General features: G+C 39.0%; 1 protein-coding gene across 2 annotated transcripts in view; it reads right to left on the bottom strand.

Annotated features, from left to right (window-relative positions):
- The window catches only part of LOC141901948 (mannose-1-phosphate guanylyltransferase catalytic subunit beta-like), a 44,420-nt gene that overhangs the window by 10,323 nt on the left and 15,919 nt on the right, over positions 1 to 18,178 (bottom strand). The window contains exons 4-7 of one of the 2 annotated variants that reach the window (XM_074789550.1): positions 8,798 to 8,846; positions 8,563 to 8,705; positions 1,646 to 1,804; positions 1,424 to 1,502 (exon numbers count right to left, since the gene is read on the bottom strand). In XM_074789550.1, coding sequence (XP_074645651.1) covers positions 1,424 to 1,502; positions 1,646 to 1,804; positions 8,563 to 8,705; positions 8,798 to 8,846 — 430 coding nt within the window. The remainder of the gene's footprint in view (positions 1 to 1,423; positions 1,503 to 1,645; positions 1,805 to 8,562; positions 8,706 to 8,797; positions 8,847 to 18,178) is intronic. The other variant, XM_074789551.1, reaches the window with a different exon arrangement.

The following is an 18,178-nucleotide window of genomic DNA, read 5'->3' as shown; positions in this document are numbered from 1 at the left end:
AATCGGCTATTAGATCGTTTTGAATCCTGGAATTTACGACTACAATATTCAGACCTCGACCTATACTTGTAGTTTGCTGCTTAATATTTTCAGGTCACAAGAAATTACAATTTATTACAAATTCTATCAAACAGAAAACAGATACGGCTTGCGATGAGTCGGTAGGCGTCGAGTTGCCGTACTGGATTAGTGCTCATTGATTGTATCCATGTGTTGAATGTATTGTGTATGCATTGAATGCCACGCGCCTGTAGTCTAGTATTAGACTGCTGTGTATTGATTATTGGCACGCTGCCATAGCAGCGCGGCCATTTAAAGTGCTGTACAATTACACACGCGCGCACTTTTCTTTCTCATTTAATTTTTAATATCAGTTAATTTTGAACCATTCCCAAATTATAAGAAACTATTTTTTTCTAAATTCTAATAGGTAAACGAGTGTAGCCTAACATAAATCAATATTGCATTTCATCATGGCAACCTTGAACTCTTAAACATCGGCAGTTTTAACGGTTAGCGGTTAAAAATCCCCTCGGTAAAAATCCCAAATTCTTCAAAGTAGGTAAAATACCCCTCTTACTGAATGTAGTGTAAAATTAATTCATATCATTGATACTTTATCCAATTTATTATTGTGGAACATCATAAGGATATCATGAGTATACAAACTATAGCATATACCATTTGAATTAAAACATACTACAAATTAACAGTTCATTAATACTAAATTAGTACTTAAAGTTATCACACAGTTTAGGAATGAAAGGGTTCATCGCACATTTCAAATATATTACAATAGCTTGAATCTAAAATATCTAGAATTAAAAGATCATTATTGCTTATAATTCATGGCATTGCACTGCTCAAATATACCACAAGTCAACAAGAGTTCACAGTTCAAAAATATTATAATATTACGAAATTTCAAGATCTTACATATAAAAAGTTGATTATTCTTATTAATTCTAACAATTTATTTTATTCTCAGAGTTTACTTAAAGAATTCATCCCAACGAACGATTCCATTGCGCAGTTCAAACATATTTCAGTCTCATTGCAAATGAACGAAATTGGAGAAACATCTCGCTTTGAAATTCTCTTGAAAATCACCAAGTGGGTATTTTTACCTACTTTGAATATTTGAAATTTTTTACCTAGGGGATATTTACCTAGGGGAATTTTACCTGCAACCATTTAAATGATATTGCAAGTGTTTTCGGTGTATAAGTCGACCTACGTTTTTTGGACATGATCTTTGGTCTCAAAAACTCGACATATACACCGGAAAATACAGAAGGTTTTGCGATAGATAGCGCATGGGTATTATGAAAATTCTCCATGAAAATGCTAGTCACCGGTCACCGTGTACCACGTGACAAAAGGGTTAATAAATGTTGATCTAATACAGATTACTCATGAATACCTTTCAGTTCCATAGCAAATAGTTCACCATCATCAGCCATGAAAGGGAAAACCTCTTTTTCAATAGATGTTGGTTTCAACTGAAAATTGATTAATCATCAAAACTTATTAACTACATTTATATGAAACTGCTTATGCAAAACTGCATAAAAGAACTAACAATTTTCTCAGTACATGTACTTTTTCCATCATTGGCAAATTCACTTCAAACACTTAAGTTTACCTGGATTCTGTTCAGTATTGATGGACTAAACATGTACATTCCAGCATTGATCTTATTGGATACAAATTCTGGCGGTTTCTCAACAAACTTATCAATTTGGCCTGTTTCATGGCTGTACACCACAACACCATATTTGGACGGTTCTTCAACTTTAGTCACCTACAAGATATAACAGGAACCTATTGGCTAATAAAGTATGCTGTGATTTGAAGAAATAGATGCCCAATACCCAGGGGCTACCCCTGGTGGACAAATCCAAAAAACGGCCTTGTTCTTTGTCTGAAACATCCTCAGGAACATTGTCAAGATCACATGGCCTTACATCCAAAATGACGGACTCTATCGAGAACCAATGAAATCCCAAGGAGCTTGAAGATCAAAAAGAGGCTTCTCCATTGGTTGGTCCATGTCACAAAGTTACCAGAAGAAACACCAGACAAGCTCTGAGTGAGTCACTAAGACCATCGAAAAGACCACCAGGCAAGCCTAAGACCACCTGGATCAGCCATACAAATGGTGACCTCAAATAAATCCGTCCTGACCTGAAGCTTGGAAGCATTGCTCTCCAAGAACTCACAAGTGACAGAGTGCGGAGGAGGGCTGATATACGACGAACTCGCAGTGCCAAACCCACGACAGAAATGCGTAATAGATAGATAGATAGCATAATTGTCAATGATATTTGCTGTAGTGCAAATAAAAATATTCCTCCCAAAAACCAAATCAACTAAAGATTTCAAAGAATCGATCTTGAAATAAATAAAATCCGGACATTAAACAGCAGACGATACGGCGGGTTCACTTGAACACCTGCTGATTTTTGACTCAGCTTTCTGATTGGCTTTTTAAAATTATATTTTTGTATTCAGATTTTCACGAAAAAGCTCATATAGATTTAAACAAGGCCCGTTTTCAAAATTCAGCTCCCTAGGATTTTGAGAATGGATAATGCTTTAATGAATGATTTGTATGAATATATGCTCAGTTGCACAGTCAAAGGGTTAGAAACCATGTCATTTAAATTCACTCCATTTGTTCAGTAAAAGGGGTGCTGATTTTGGCCTGAACCGTTGAAGAGCTGTGATTAGCTGAAAGAGCCCACTTGATCTCCACAGATCACCAGGGAGACTAATGAACATATTTTCCGGATGGAACATATTATATTTGCGAAAAAATAATGAACTTCAAATGCTTATTACTGCATAATTGGAACATTTCAAGGAATCATCTCACCATTTCATTTTTGGTTATGGTTAAGTTTTAAATTTCACTAATTGCATAACTAAAGTGTACAGTGTACAGTACAAAAGACAAGTTCAAGGCATCTTGTGAGCAAGTTGATTCCAGATAGCCATTATCGTGAGCCATTATAAAGATTTTGTTGAAATAAGTAAAAGATAGTCTTGAACTGAAAGTCTTTGTCTAAATGTCTTAAGTTTTGGTTGTCTAAAACTCTTATACATGATATCGACAAATTCAGGTTCTGGAATTTCTTGTTTGATGGCGCTTGTCCAAACCAGAAATTGGAACCTAAATCCGCCATGTTCTAGTTCATTTGCAATATAAATTGCCCATGGGCAAAGTGTGGTTGTTTGGAGTTAGGGCATTGTTTGAAAAATCTTATTAATTCGTGACTTCAAAGTTCGAGAAGTTTATATTGTATTTTATCTTTCTTACAGTATTATTTTGTAGTCAAATAAGACCAAAGATAAACATTTGTTTATGATCTACGTCCAAAATTTCGTAGGGTACAGGCAGGCGCGGAAGGGAAACTATTTCATACTTTCAAAAAAATATTTTCACAATATGAAAAAATATTCAAATAAAATTCATATGATGTCACATATCAGAGGGTGGCTGAATATTGAGTCTGAAACCTCTCCCAATGTATGGCCGCGGAAGCTAAAACACCGGGGCGTAGTATTAGAACGTTTTAAATCCTGGAATTTACCACTACAATATTCAGACCTCGACCTACACCTATAGTTTGCTGCTTAGTATTTTCAGGTCACAAGAAATTACAATTTATTACAAATTCTATCAAACAGAAAACACAGCGCTCATCTTCTGCTACAATTATTCAGCCTGTTATCATACCAAACGTGCACGCGCCAAGCAGCGTTACAGCATCACCATATAGTAGTCTGTATGAGCGTGTATTTGTGTGTGCAACAGTCCAATGTTTAGCACTTTTGCGCAAGTGGAGGCCTTGTGTAGTGAACATTCGCTTCACTTCAATCTCAATCACCAATCACTGGGTATTAAAATGAAACAATACCTATGGCGATATGTGAAATAATTATATTCTCACAAACAAAGAGCATTTAAAATTTGCACATATACGGCACCAGTCCAATGAAACGCTCGCCATTAATGGCTTTCCCATAATTATTTTAGTAGCGCTGGAATTCCCCTTATATCCCAAAAACAGCCAATCACATTCGCTCGTAGAGACGACGACCGCCCCCCCCCCCCCCCCCGGTCATTGCAATTTTATACGCAAGAGCTAAGAATTTTCCCGCCAAAAACAGTTTTTAGTCGAATTTAAACTAAGTTGACAATGTCATCGACGGAGGTTCGTCATGTCTTCAATCGCATCGATTATACGTCGTTTAACCCGTCATGTCTTCAATCGCATCGATTATACGTCGTTAAACCCGAGAACCAATGAAAAAAATGCTCACATAAAAAACGTACCGCGATTTTACATGAATTGGCTCAATGCCAACCTCATACTGCTGACAAAGGTAAACCAAAAAATCTTACACTTCAAGTTTTTAGGAAGCGTTATTTTACTTACTATACATCATCAATCCTTTAATCCTTTAAAGGCCGATTTTCAAAGGCACCGAAAATCCGGTGGTATAGCAATTAAGATTTTCAGTGTAGGCCACAACCCACCATAGACTCATCTCACAGTCAGTTTATAATGTTTACACAAACACATCTGGCTGACACTAGCTTCACACAGTATCACAGTTGACGAATTAAGAAAACTTTTTTCATATTTCTTTGATAAAAGTTTTGATTCTGTACGTGTTTTTTGATGAAAATCGCTCCAGCAATATAGGATTTAACGAAAAAAATCACAGTTTTTTTCAATTTACGCAATTTTTGTTCGATTTTGACACAATATTACTGATAGTGAGTTTAGATCATACTGAAAATTATGTACTATTGAGCTGCAACTGATTTGTTTATACATTTTTATGACTATAGGTATCATGATACTTTAACTGTGCCGTGTGTGATGCGCTGTTTCACTGGAAAACTCCCAGCTTGTCATTCAAAGATTAGAAAATTCCAAGAATGTACTTAGTAAATTGCTAATTTATGCATGAAGGAGGGCTTAAACCAAAATTTAAACCATAGAAATGAATATGTTATACGTTCACACATATCCTTGACAAAAACGAGGGTCCAAATCGGTAAACTGACAGAGATAATCCAAGGAAAATACCAGTTTCAACCGTTTGAGCTGTTGACAGCTCCATGTTCAGAGATACTGCCATGTCTCCCTTTTATACTGGACGTCGGCCTTTTAAGTATGATATCCTGACAATGTGTTGGATTCGATAAAACCTCACTTCAAACACTAGAGATCACTAAAAATGTCAGCTAGAAAGAAACTTTTTAATATGACGATGGAGACATAGAAATTAAAACTCGAATTAAGGTTGAAGACAAGTTAGGTTGCTTGGTAACGCTATCACACTGTAGTGCTTACACATTTGCAAGTCAGGTCCAAGTGAAGTTCCACTGTACTAGACAAAGAGTTGAGGTTATAGGGAAGATACAATGCAAGTTGAAGGTATTAGGTGGATTCAAGGCAAAACGGAGCAGTTGGCATTCCTGCAAGTTTGAAAACTAGACCAACGGTCCTGAGGCTCGAAATAAAAGCTCGATCAACGAAATCGTCGTCGGTATGGATGATATTGCCTTAGATACAAATAGAGGGGTTGAGAAATGAAGGTATCATTTTAGCCATGGTGCATGTTTAATCCATATACACTATCAAGGTTACAAAGTATCTACCATGACCACTGAATACAGTGCACTCTCGGCACAGTCACTAAGAACCCATGACATAGACCAATGACCATGCAGTCCATGAGGTACAAACTTCACAATCATGTGTTAACATGGTTGTTTTGAAGCTGTTCACAAACTTAACCAAAGGCCAACTGCTAGCTGTACCTTAAAGGGTAACTGACACTTTTTTTTAAATTTCAAAATATGATGTATTCTATTGATCTATACACTCATCTTCAACCGTTCTGTTCTAAAATGTTTAGTTTACACACAATTTGTGATTTTGTAACAAGATTTACTTCATTTCGTTGTTTACATCGCTTACTGTTCAGCGTCGGCTGAATCAGCAGGTGTGCACTGCAACGTCATTAAAGGCAGAGCTGAGAAATAGCGTCTATAGAAATGCGTTGAATTTTGAGGAAACTGCGTGTATTTTCTGTTATATCTCAATGCCAGATTGTTTTACAGCTTTGAAACTGGCCAGGAAGGTAAAAGGATCTATTGTCTATTGCATAAACCTATTTCAAAGAATCAATGAGTAATTTGAATAGGCTAAATCGATCAAATTGAAGATGGAGATTTCAATCCGATGCTATGAAGCTATTAAAGTACACTATACTAAGCTCTCAGCACTGTTACTGCTGCTCCATAGTTCACCTAAAGTTCAGCACCACAAGCATACTACAGTGTATACAGCGTCTTATAAGCGATCGCAGATTTCAATCAATCTCGCTAAAGAATAAATAGATTCATATTTGTTTACTATTTACTATTTTTCATAGTCATTTAAGACTAAGTAGTCTGAAAACTAACACTTCAAAATTCTACAAAAACTTTCAATAAATTTCTACAGCCTTTACAACAAATATTCAAAGGAATAATGTTTTTCGATAAAAGTTTCACGCTGCAGAAGAGTTTTGATAGATTACATCACAAATCTTTCACAGACATTATTTCTAAGTTTTAAAATAGGATGGATGAGGAAATATTCTAATTTTGTGACCAAAGCCGCCACCAATACGAGGTATATTTCAAGAAAACAATTGAAATTGTTCTTGCGGCTAATTCTATCTAAGTTTCATCAGTTCATAAGTCAAAATATTCTTAGATCTAACCATGATCTTACTTAATATCACTAAATGATAATACAAAACGATGATTTAAACATCCGTGTTCCTTGCTGTCTACTAGAAAATGCCACTGTTTGCTATTCGCATCCTATTTTTGAGCTTTGTTTGAACGGATATGGACTGTTCAACAGCTAATTATAATCATTAATATGTAGACTTTCAAAATCAAGAGGCATTTTGTCTCAATTTGAATGCCAAATAGGTATAAAATTAAGTTGAATCTCTCTTGTAGCTTATTTCCTATTCATTTCTATAGACATCATTTCTAAGCCGTCACTTTAGCGACGTAGTTCTATTAATAGACACAGTACCACGCGTTCAGCAGAAGCAATGTATACACTGAACAGGTGCGCGAACATCAAAATCATCAATTCTGACTAGATTGAAAAGATCTTTCCAATCATGAAATCACCTAGCCTTGTTGTATAATATAATATATCGTTTAGTATAAAAAGTAGAAAATCTTTAAAAAAGTGTCAGTTACCCTTTAACCCTTTCAGTGCTGACTAATTAATACCCTCTAGTGCTGGAGAAAATTTGAAAATTCTAAAAAATTCCACCCTAGTGTGTTGAACAATGGGAATACCACTATAGTCAGGGATGATAACAGACCAATGTTGAAAAGGCGGAAACGAGCGCCGTAGGCGCGAAGTAATTACCCTCCCCCAGAAAATTTTTGATTTTCACATCGTCTCAGATCGTTTTTCAGCAGTTTTCCGATTGAAATTTCTCTCTGCAAAGCCAAAAAATCAAACAACATCGTCCATGTTTTACACAACACACTGCTAGTTCCAAGACGGCAGGGACATAATTGATGCAGAGACAACTATAATGTAACTAGTAGGTTCGAATCCCACATTGATCAATCTTCTTGAAAGCGACGATCACTCGCCCACGCAATAGATAATTGAATTAGACTTTATTTTCCAGCATCCTTTATTAATGAACTAATATCAGTACTGATATTACGAACTAATATCAGTACTGATATTACAACAAGCTAGATTTCCATTTAAAAAAACTAAAATTTTCCACATGATTCTATATCGCATTGTCACACCACACACACGTGTTTAAAATATAAGCATGTACGTATTAAAAACACCACTACTTGATGAAAAATCAATAATGTAGATACATATACATATATCCAGACATGCGTCGGCCAAACGACAGAGAAAACTTTGTTAGGATACAAATACCGCTAAATGATCGCATTTAAAAATAGATCGGGAAACGCTTTTATGGTCATGCCAATCTATCCTTACAATGCTGGAAAACCACAGTCATCATCCTAACCCCCCCACCCCCCCCCCCCATTTTTTCAACGGATATGCATTGATCTGAGAAATGATAAAAATTGATTTAAAAGGCGGAAATCCGCCGATCGGCGGAAAATTATCATCCCTGCTATAGTGCGTCTACACCGCAGTGCAGTGTATCGTTAGTTACTAGTATTTCACTATGTTTGACACTTGCCGCCATTTTTCAATAGAGATAATTACAAATTACTAATTACATCAATACACCGCAGTGCGGTGTACTAGCAAAATCCATCACTGATTTATACACCGCACTGCGGTGTAGACGCACCGAAAGGGTTAAGGCCTGGAGCTAGTCTAACGATCCACCAAGTGGAACAGAATGAATCGAAACACTGAACACTGAGGATCATAATAAGGCACTTCGATAAAAACTAGGCACAATGCATAGAAAAATACAAAGCTAATCAATAGCCATATATTTCCTACTTACCACAATGGTTCCCTCTTTCTGATGCGCTTTATGAAACTTAACCATTTCTTTGAATGGAAAATCACAAATAATATCACTATTCAATACGAAGAAAGGGTCGTCACCTTGACCTAAAATATCTCGAGCAAGAGCCAGAGGTCCAGCTGCAATTGAATAGTAACAGAAAACAATTCTACAATTCTGTAAGTAATATTCTTGTTGATCCTTTGTTCTAATTCAAAGCACATACACTTACCAGTTCCAAGCGGTTCAGTTTCGTGGGACATTGTTATTTTGACTCCAAGCTGAATAAATAGAAGCATATATCAGCTCTAATCATTCTCCAAGACTGAGACCAAAGGATCTAAAATAGGTTCTGGAATGCTTCAAGTTAAGGAAATAAAATCTATTAAGAATCACGAACAGACCAAACATCAATGACTTCACTCAGCTGACAGGATACTTCTCTCAAATGCTAGGAGTCCAGGGACACCACACCCACTTATGAAATTATGTGAAATGCTCAGCAAACAAAAACATGGAGCCTATTGGCTTATATAACACTGCAGTGTGATTTGAAGTAATAGAAGCTGCATACCTAGGGGTGCCGCCTTGTGGCCAAATCCAAAAAGGGCTCAGTACTTTGTAGGTATTGTAGGACCAAAAGCGATTTGAAGAAATAGAAACTCCAACCCCAGGGGCGCCCCCTGGGGGGAATCCAAAAATGGCTCTGTAACTTCATAGGCCGTGGTCCCAAGAACATTCATACCAAATTTGGAATTAAATGATTAAAACTGTAGGACTAGTAGCAATTTGAAGAAATAGAAACTGCACCCCCATGGGGCAGCCCCTGGAGGACGAATCCAAAAAATGGCCCTGTAACTTTATTGGCATTGGCCCCATAGAACATTCATACCAAATTTGGAATTGATCAAAAAACGAACAAACGGATGGACGATGGCTCACCCCCTAACCCATCAACCCCGCCGATCTTCTTCAGAGCTGCCAACCCTTGAAAATTGTTTTGAGGGACAGAGATCCCCATTTTCCGGGACAGCCATTAATTTTCAGGGACATAAAAAATTTCAGCATTTCAGCTTTTAACTTATATCAAGCACTTATCTTGTGCCCAGGTGAAGAGAGCTGCATCATGAACGAAAGATTCGTAAAATTCACGGACAATATTATTATCAGAGGAAAGGCCGGTTTCCATTAACCATTATATTAGGACTCAAAATGTGATTTAGTATTTTATTATTTCAAAATTAGTTATATTCTATTCCTCAAATATCAACAATTATCATGTCAGAAGGGTCATTCATTATTCACACCTTAGACCATCATTTCACGTTTTGTACATTATTCATAATCGTTACCAAGTATAGACAGTGTCAACCTGTTTGAGAATTAAACCTTTGTTTCTAACTTTTCAGACTGGACGTTCTGTCTCCAGTCACCATTAATTAGTAATATCATGTTATTCAACTAATTGTTAGTATCTCACAGGTCTACCAGCTTTGTTTGCACCTGTTGAGCATGCTCAATCTGTTTCTGCCTAGACGGTTACTATGTACAATTAGCAGATCAATCTATTGTTTTGAGAAGTTGGACTTAGTTTTGACCAATCAACGAGTGTTGTTTGTTTGTTGACCCGCCCCTTGGTGATGGGCCAGCTGAGTATCTTGAGAAGGAAAATCAAACATTCTGACTCAGGACGTCAGCAAATAAACAACTCTCTACGTCAAAACTATATTTGTATTTAACTCATCTTTTTAAGGTAAGTTCAACTGTCTCGTAATTTTATACTTAGGCCTAAATGCTTAATGGTCTTGAATCTAAAGTCATTTTCCTGGAAGACGATTGAGAAGTGATCAAACAACTCGAGAAACAACCCAAGAACCAACTCGCCAGTTAGAGAAGTGGTTACACTCAACAAATCGGAACAAACTAGTGTTGTTCGCCGACCCAACATGCCGCAAGTAGGATTGGATAAATTTACTAATCAGAACCCAACAATCTGGTGGGCTCTTTGGAGTGCTTTTGCAAAAGGGCACAATCTAGGGCCAGACCAGCGTCTCAGTTTCTTTCCATTGCAACTATCACCATCGGCCCAGACATGGTACTTTTCTCTACCTGAAGCTACTCAAGCGAATGAGGATCTATTGAAAAAAGCTTTCATGGCACGATATGCCTCAGCCGCAGGCCCAACCGACCTCTCTGTTTTAATGGCTAAACAACTACCAACCGAGAGTGTAGCCACGTATCTGGAGAGAATTCACCATAAGTTAGATGTGGAGTTCCCTGAAAAGGCACGTGTTGCCCTACTCATAAATGGACTAAACGACGACATTAAGAGGATTGTCATGCCAATGGAACCTAAGACAATCAGAGAACTATCTGATAAAGCAGTCTCGGCGGAAAGGACAATAAACGCTACCTCGACACCAGTAGCAGCACCGGTGATGGCAACAAATCACAGTGGGCAGCTAGACCAGATAACTGCCATGATGGCTGTGTTACAAAACAGCCAACAAAAACTCATGAAAGAAATATTCGAACTGAAGTCAGCTCAGCAACAGTACGGTACTCAACAGTTTGCACCTCAACCAAGTCGACACATGGACTTCTATGACGTACAAGGGATCAACTCTCCACCAATGCAACACGTCAAACCATCACCCATCCCGATGCAACAACAACCTACCGACTACCAAACAGGACCAGGGCAGCAGGTGCGACCATCGTGTCAATATTGTGGTGAGTACTGTGTGGACAGAAGGTCATGTAAGGCTCGTAATGCAATTTGTCATCACTGCAAAATCAAGGGGCACTTCGTTAAGAAATGCCGAAGCCGTGCAGCCCTTTTAAACCGTCAGCAATACCAACAACAAGGTCCACAATAGGGGTGCGCGCCTATCCACGGTCAAGAGCCGCCGGATGGGCACCCTAACACTGAACCAACACCTACGGTTAATGTGACTGAAGTACTCTATCAAAATTCTATTTCGATCAAAGTATTTGGAAGACGTTTCTCCGCGTTAATTGATACTGGGGCTCAAATCAGTTGTATTTCTACTAGTGCTCTCAAAAAGTTACCCAATCCAGTCAAATTACAACCGTCTAACATCAGTCACATAGCCGGGGTTGGTGGTGAAAAACACAGTGTACACGGCATAGCTTATCTCGATATTAATATTGCTGGTCTTGTTATGCCTTATACGTTTTATGTGATAGAACAAATGCAGTACCCACTTATATTAGGAATAGATTTCCTCGATAAGAACGATGCCATAATTAGTTTCAAAAACCGCGCGATTAGTTTTCATGAGCATGAAGTATTTACAACCCTCAACTCATCGGGTTTCGGTTTAGCACGCACTAATAAGAGAAAACAACCATACCACCAAGATCTGAAGCCCTAATCCCTGTGAATATTTTCAGTGATAAAATCCCAAGTATTTGTTTCTTAGAACCGATTTCTAACTTACAACAGCTCAATGTTGTAGGTGCTAAATGTTTGTCTAGAGTCGACAATAAACATTCTGTTATGCGCATTATGAACCCTACTGATCTACCGGTCGTTTTACCAAAAAAGAAAGTTGTAGCAAACTGTTTTGATATTCAAGACGAATCTATATTGGCTATCGATGACGATGATGTTCCAAGTTTCGCTCAAGGTCACACAGGTGACAGTTATCAAACTCGTACTCGAAACTCTCAACCTAAAAAAATCATGCTCAGGGTCGTCAGTCTGTGAAGTCTATTCAAAGTTCGCGCCAGAACTTTCACAGTCTAAATCCGCATCAAACTCAGAAAGCCAATCAGTACCCCAACCAAAACATTAAACAGACACAACAGGGTGTTTCTAATCAGTACAACACAAATGACACCAAAGTAAATAAACCTGTTGAATTTGACTTAACAAACTCTGATCTCTCTGAAGAACAAAAACAACGCCTACTTGAATTTCTGAAATTAAATCGGGACGTGTTTGCGGCTGATCTCTCAGAAGTGGGTCATACTAATTTGCACTACCATTCAATTAATTACCATTCAGTTAATCCTGGTACAAAACCTGTTAGCTTACCATTCTATAGAGCCAGCGCAGAGGGTAAAAAAGAGATAGAAAAACAAGTTGACGAGCTGCTTAAATACAACATGGTTTCTAAGTCAAGTTCAAATTGGCACAGCCCTGTAGTGCTGGTGAAAAAGAAATCAGGAGAGTGGCGCATGGCAATTGATTATAGACGCCTTAATAACTGCACTCAGCAAATAGATTTCCCCTTACCTAGATTTGAAGATGCCATTGATGCGATAGGCGATGCTAAGGCAAAAATTTTCAGCAGCTTAGATTTAGCAAGTGGTTTTTGGCAAGTCCCGTTAGACCCAGCTACTAAACATAGATCAGCATTCATCACGCATCACGGCATCTTTGAATGGAACCATCTCTCGTTCGGACTCAAAAACAGCCCCGCATCATTTGCCTCGGTCATGGCCAAAGCTTTGGAGAGTCTAAACTGGAAATTTGTATTGATTTATGTTGACGATATATTGATTTTCTCTCACGATTTTGAAGAACACCTCGAACATTTAGATTTAGTATTTAAACGGTTACGAGAAGCAGGGTTAACACTAAAACCGTCAAAATGTCAGTTCGCACTTAAAGAGATAATATATTTAGGTCATGTCACATCAAAAGAAGGCGTCAAAATTGACCCCACTAAAACGGCAGTTATCAAAAATCTCGAGAGACCAAAAGGCGTGAAGCAAATTAGACGAATGAATTATTGAAAAAGGATGTCAAGTTCAAATGGACTGACGACTGTAATAAGGCGTTCAATACATTGAAAGATGCATTAACCTCAGCACCAATACTTGCGTACCCTGATATGTCCAAGCCATTCATTCTAACTACGGATGCCTCAGATTATGCTATAGGATACATTCTCGGACAGCTGGGTGACGACAAGAGGGCACGGGTCATCGCATATGACGGTAGATCGCTCAACGGCGCTGAGCGTAACTATCACACTTCTGAAAAGGAGGGTCTAGGTGTGGTAGAAGGAATTAGGCATTTCCGAGTCTAGCTATCTGGCTCCAAGTTCAAGGTCATTACGGATCATCAAGCTCTGACATTCCTCAAGTCTATAAAGCCAGAGACCAAAAGGCTTCACCGATGGGCACTTGCTTTACAGGACTACGATTACGAGGTGGAATTTAAACCTGGACCCAAGAACGAACGAGCTGACCTACTTTCCAGAATGAGACATGCAGAACACACTACACCCACGGATGATACAGACTTTGAACGTGCCGATGTATGTATAACTACCAACATAGACGAACGTTTGAGAGACATCAACTTGGAAGAAACAACTGCTCCTAGTCAGAAATCTCGTCAACAACGATGGAAAGAGGGGATAAAAGAAGCCATGGACCAAAACGAAGATACCAGCTCAGCTTATCACCTAGTAGCTTCAATGTCTTTACCAAAAGAAGACATCGGGCTAATGCAGAGTCAATGCCCAAGCTTCAAGGATATATATGCTTACCTCAAAGACGGAACTCTACCAAATACCACAAAAATCGCAAAACGTATCATTTGGGCATCTGGGAGCTACGAACTTTGTAATGGAGTTTTATACTACTTTTGGAGGCCGAATTACAAAGGTGATAATCCAAATGGTAAACTCATCCAGACGCTAGCCCTACCAACAAAAAAACGAGAAGACGCAATTACTTCCTACCACGATCTAATCGCTGGAGGTGGTCACCTCGGTATCGAACGGACATACGCTGCGCTTAAACAAAAATACTACTGGTCAGGAATGCTGTCAGATATCACCACTCATATCACATCTTGTGATGAATGTAAAAGGGCTAAGACGAACCGACAAGCAAAGAAAGCACCTCCACACCCTCTACCTGTAGCTTCAACTTTTGAGAGGATGCACATTGATACGCTGGGACCACTTGTCGAAAGCCATGAAGGTTATAAATTCATCTTGTTGATCGTGGACAGTTTCACGGGCTGGTGTGAAGCTCTACCAATAAAGGAGCAGACTGCCGAGGAGGTAGCGAAAGTACTCTTCAGGGAAGTCATTGCGAGATACGGTGCACCATCTACCTTGCTCTCAGATCGTGGACAAGTTTTCCTCTCAAAACTGGTAGCCGCACTTTGTGAGATTTTTCAGATACAGAAGCTCAACACTACATCTTATCACCCAGAGACCAATGCTACATGTGAGCGCCGTAACTCCGTCATTGCTCAAAGTTTGAGAGCATACCTCAAGGATCAACGGAATTGGCCGGATTACTTTCCAGGGATTATGATGGCATATAGGATGTCACCGTCTACTCGATCCACTGGTTTCGCACCCTACTATATGCTTTTTGGAAAGGAAATGAATGTACCGTTCGACACTAGTCTTCAACTTAAGTCGGATATTGGCACCTCCGGTACTCAATTCATCAATCATCTCCTTCATATTTTAGACACCACACATAATGTAGCCATTGAGAATATCAAGCGAAATAAAAAGAAAATGAAAGAGACATTCGACAAGAAAGCAAAAGAACCAGGATTCAAACTCCTTGACCAAGTTCTGTTAAAAACAAAGAAAGTTCCAAAGGGTTTATCCGCCAAACTACATCATAAACACGAGGGCCCTTATTACATCGTTGACGTGGGCAATAATCACCATTATAAGTTGCGTCATTGTCAAACTGATAAGCTAATGAAAGCAAGACATTATGCTAATCCGCTAACACTCTACCACGACTCAAGAGATCGTCCACAATTAGACACATATATGTCAGATATAGCTCCAGATCCACCTCAAACTCCATCTACATTGAAACCCTCAGAGGCTGAGGATCAACCTAAAACACAAGACACTCAAATTACTACTGAAGAGTGGGAAGATCTCCCAGTGCCACCACGCATCCTCAAAGTGCTAAAATGTGGAAAGAAAGACGGTAAACGGGTATACAAGGTGAAATACGAAAATGTCTCTCAAACGGAATGGTTGTTTGCTGAGGATGTTTCAGATGAACCTCGGCGTGAATTTCATGCTAAGTACACACTCGAAGGGAAACGACAATCAGTCGAAACTCACTAAGAAACTTTTTGTTTAAAATGACATGCTGTGACAACTGACCGCCAGTAAAACCTACCCAACCTCTTATTACGCGTCTTTCTCTAGAATTACAAAATTATTAGCTTCAGTTGATGTTTTTTTTTCTTGCTATACTTACTGGAATGTGCATCCCACCTCTAGTAGGCAGTCAAACTGTTGAATATTATGTGCTCTCCGGGTTTACATGTGACAGCTGTGTAGTTACTTCATTTTTTTTTACCTTATTTTTTTTATTTTCTATCTTTTGGCTTTGGAGTTTCCTGGGGATGGTATTTGCGAGCAGTCATCACAGTCGCCATGATATTGATCGTTCCAGCCAATGGGACTTATTTTCAAAGAATTAACTACGGCGTGGTCTTTCAAAAGAAGGCTACTGTATACTTGGCCACAGAACCATGGATCCACACATATGCTATCGCGATCCCAGATAAGGTGAATCCGAATACACTCGACCACTGCCCGCCGAGTAAGGATCACTGTGTATCTTTAGCGCCACTCATCGACCAGGTCAACAATCTACGACTCGAAGCTTCAGAGGCTATAAATGAAACCACAAGCTTCATCCCGTCGATCGTTCCGAAGATAGGGAAATCGAATACTCGATCCAAACGGTCAGGCCTGCTACCGTTCATTGGATCTCTATCGAAAACGCTCTTCAACACAGCGACTATGGATGATATATATCTCCTCGCCAAACACATAAAGGCGCTAGAGAAAGGCCGGCAATCAATCGCCACTCAGCTTTCACACGACGCTGGTGTGATGGCATCATTTATGACGAAAGTTAACTCTCGGTTTAATAACGTGGTAAAAGAATTAACGTCAGACCACGAAGCCATAAACTCGCTATACTCTCGTGTATCTAAACTCTACAAGGACGTTCACGAAAACATCGACTCTCCTTATGTCAGTGATACGCAAGAACTCTGCAGCTCGTCGTCAAATCCAATCGCTACGTGACGGTGTAAAGGAACTAGCAAATAATGTCTTATCTCCGACTATTATCTCTCCTGAAGTGTTACAATCGACAATTGATCAGATTAGGGGTCTTCTTAAACTAAACTACCCTGATTTTGATTTGGCTGTAACGGCATCTGCTGAAATGTATAGGCACGCTAAATTCATAATAACTCGTAATGAATCCACAATTTTTCTATCGCTTAAGTTTCCTATGGCTCCTGTAGATGGTAAGCTTCCTCTATATAAGATAGTCAACCTACCATGTCCGATAAATAGTTCGGCGACTCACTCTACACATTTGCCTAACCTCAAACCTTACATCGCTATATCATCAAAAAATTCTCTATATACACTAATGTCATCCGAACAAGTTACACGGTGTACTGGTCGGCATGTAAAATATTGTCATGAAAATATCCCGTTATATGAAGCATCATTTCAATCATGTGAACTTGCCTTGTTCCAAGACATGACAGTTAATATTAAGAAACATTGTAAGTTCGTTATAAAACGTGACCAGTTACCTCCCATGGCAAATGAAATAGCTCCTGCAACAGCAGTCGTTTACAACACTCCTCAGTTAGTTTTGAGTTGTGCTAACTCTCCCCATGCACCATCAGTCCGGGTGGGCTGTACTCTATGCTTAGTTACGATTCTGTGTCACTGTAGGTTGTCTTCCATCCACTACACTCTTACCTCACGAGCGTCACGCTGTCGCGCTGATAAGAAGGGCGAACAAGTTATACAGCCTATTAACCTTGCGGTCATCCAAGCGTTCTTTTCGGAAGAGGAGACTCGCCACTACTTAGGCAATCAGCAATATAATATTCAAGCACGGGTTCCGTCGTTCTCTATGTTCAATCATTCATTTTCAAAATTTCTAGCCCAGCAAGATAAGAACAATTTGGATCTTCAAGCAGTTGCAGATACCGTTAGAAGAGGGGGAAAAATTTATCAAAATCTTGCTGAATCCATAGCTGATGGCTTAGTCGTTTTACCTACGAACTGGGTGGGACCTACGTCCATTTTAGTTTATATCAGCTTAGGTTTCTCTGCTCTTCTTTGCATCATGTCACTCTGGTTGATGCGCAAAGTTAAGATTTTGTATGCAGCTGTATTCATCACCCAGGCCCACACTGCAACCGCTATCAGTCCCCCTACAATTCTCAAGTATCACCTTACACCCACTGAGTCACCACTCATAGCGCAACTTGATTCACTCAATACAATCGTTTTGGTTATTTTAATCACAGGAATCTTCGGTCTTATACTCCAATTAGGTATTTGCATTGGTCGTTTTTTTAAGTCACGGCAGCGTTGCGATACAAAGCTTGCTTTAGAACTGTCTATTGGCCCGTGTTGCGAACGTATTACCCTTCTTCATTTACCTTTGTGTCCAGCTCATTGGGAGTTCTCTTACCCTTGGGAGTTCTCTTACCCTTCTAATATATATATAACTTTTCACTATCTGGATTCATAAGTCCCAGGCTTCATTTCAAGATTGAAAGTTGTACTGTCACAAACCTGATTACAGGATC

The sequence above is a fragment of the Tubulanus polymorphus genome, chromosome 3, assembly GCF_964204645.1.
Source record: "Tubulanus polymorphus chromosome 3, tnTubPoly1.2, whole genome shotgun sequence".
NCBI classification, from domain to species: Eukaryota; Metazoa; Nemertea; class Palaeonemertea; order Tubulaniformes; family Tubulanidae; genus Tubulanus; species Tubulanus polymorphus.
Note: the sequence above shows the minus strand (reverse complement) of the source record. Positions and strands in the feature narration are given on the sequence as shown.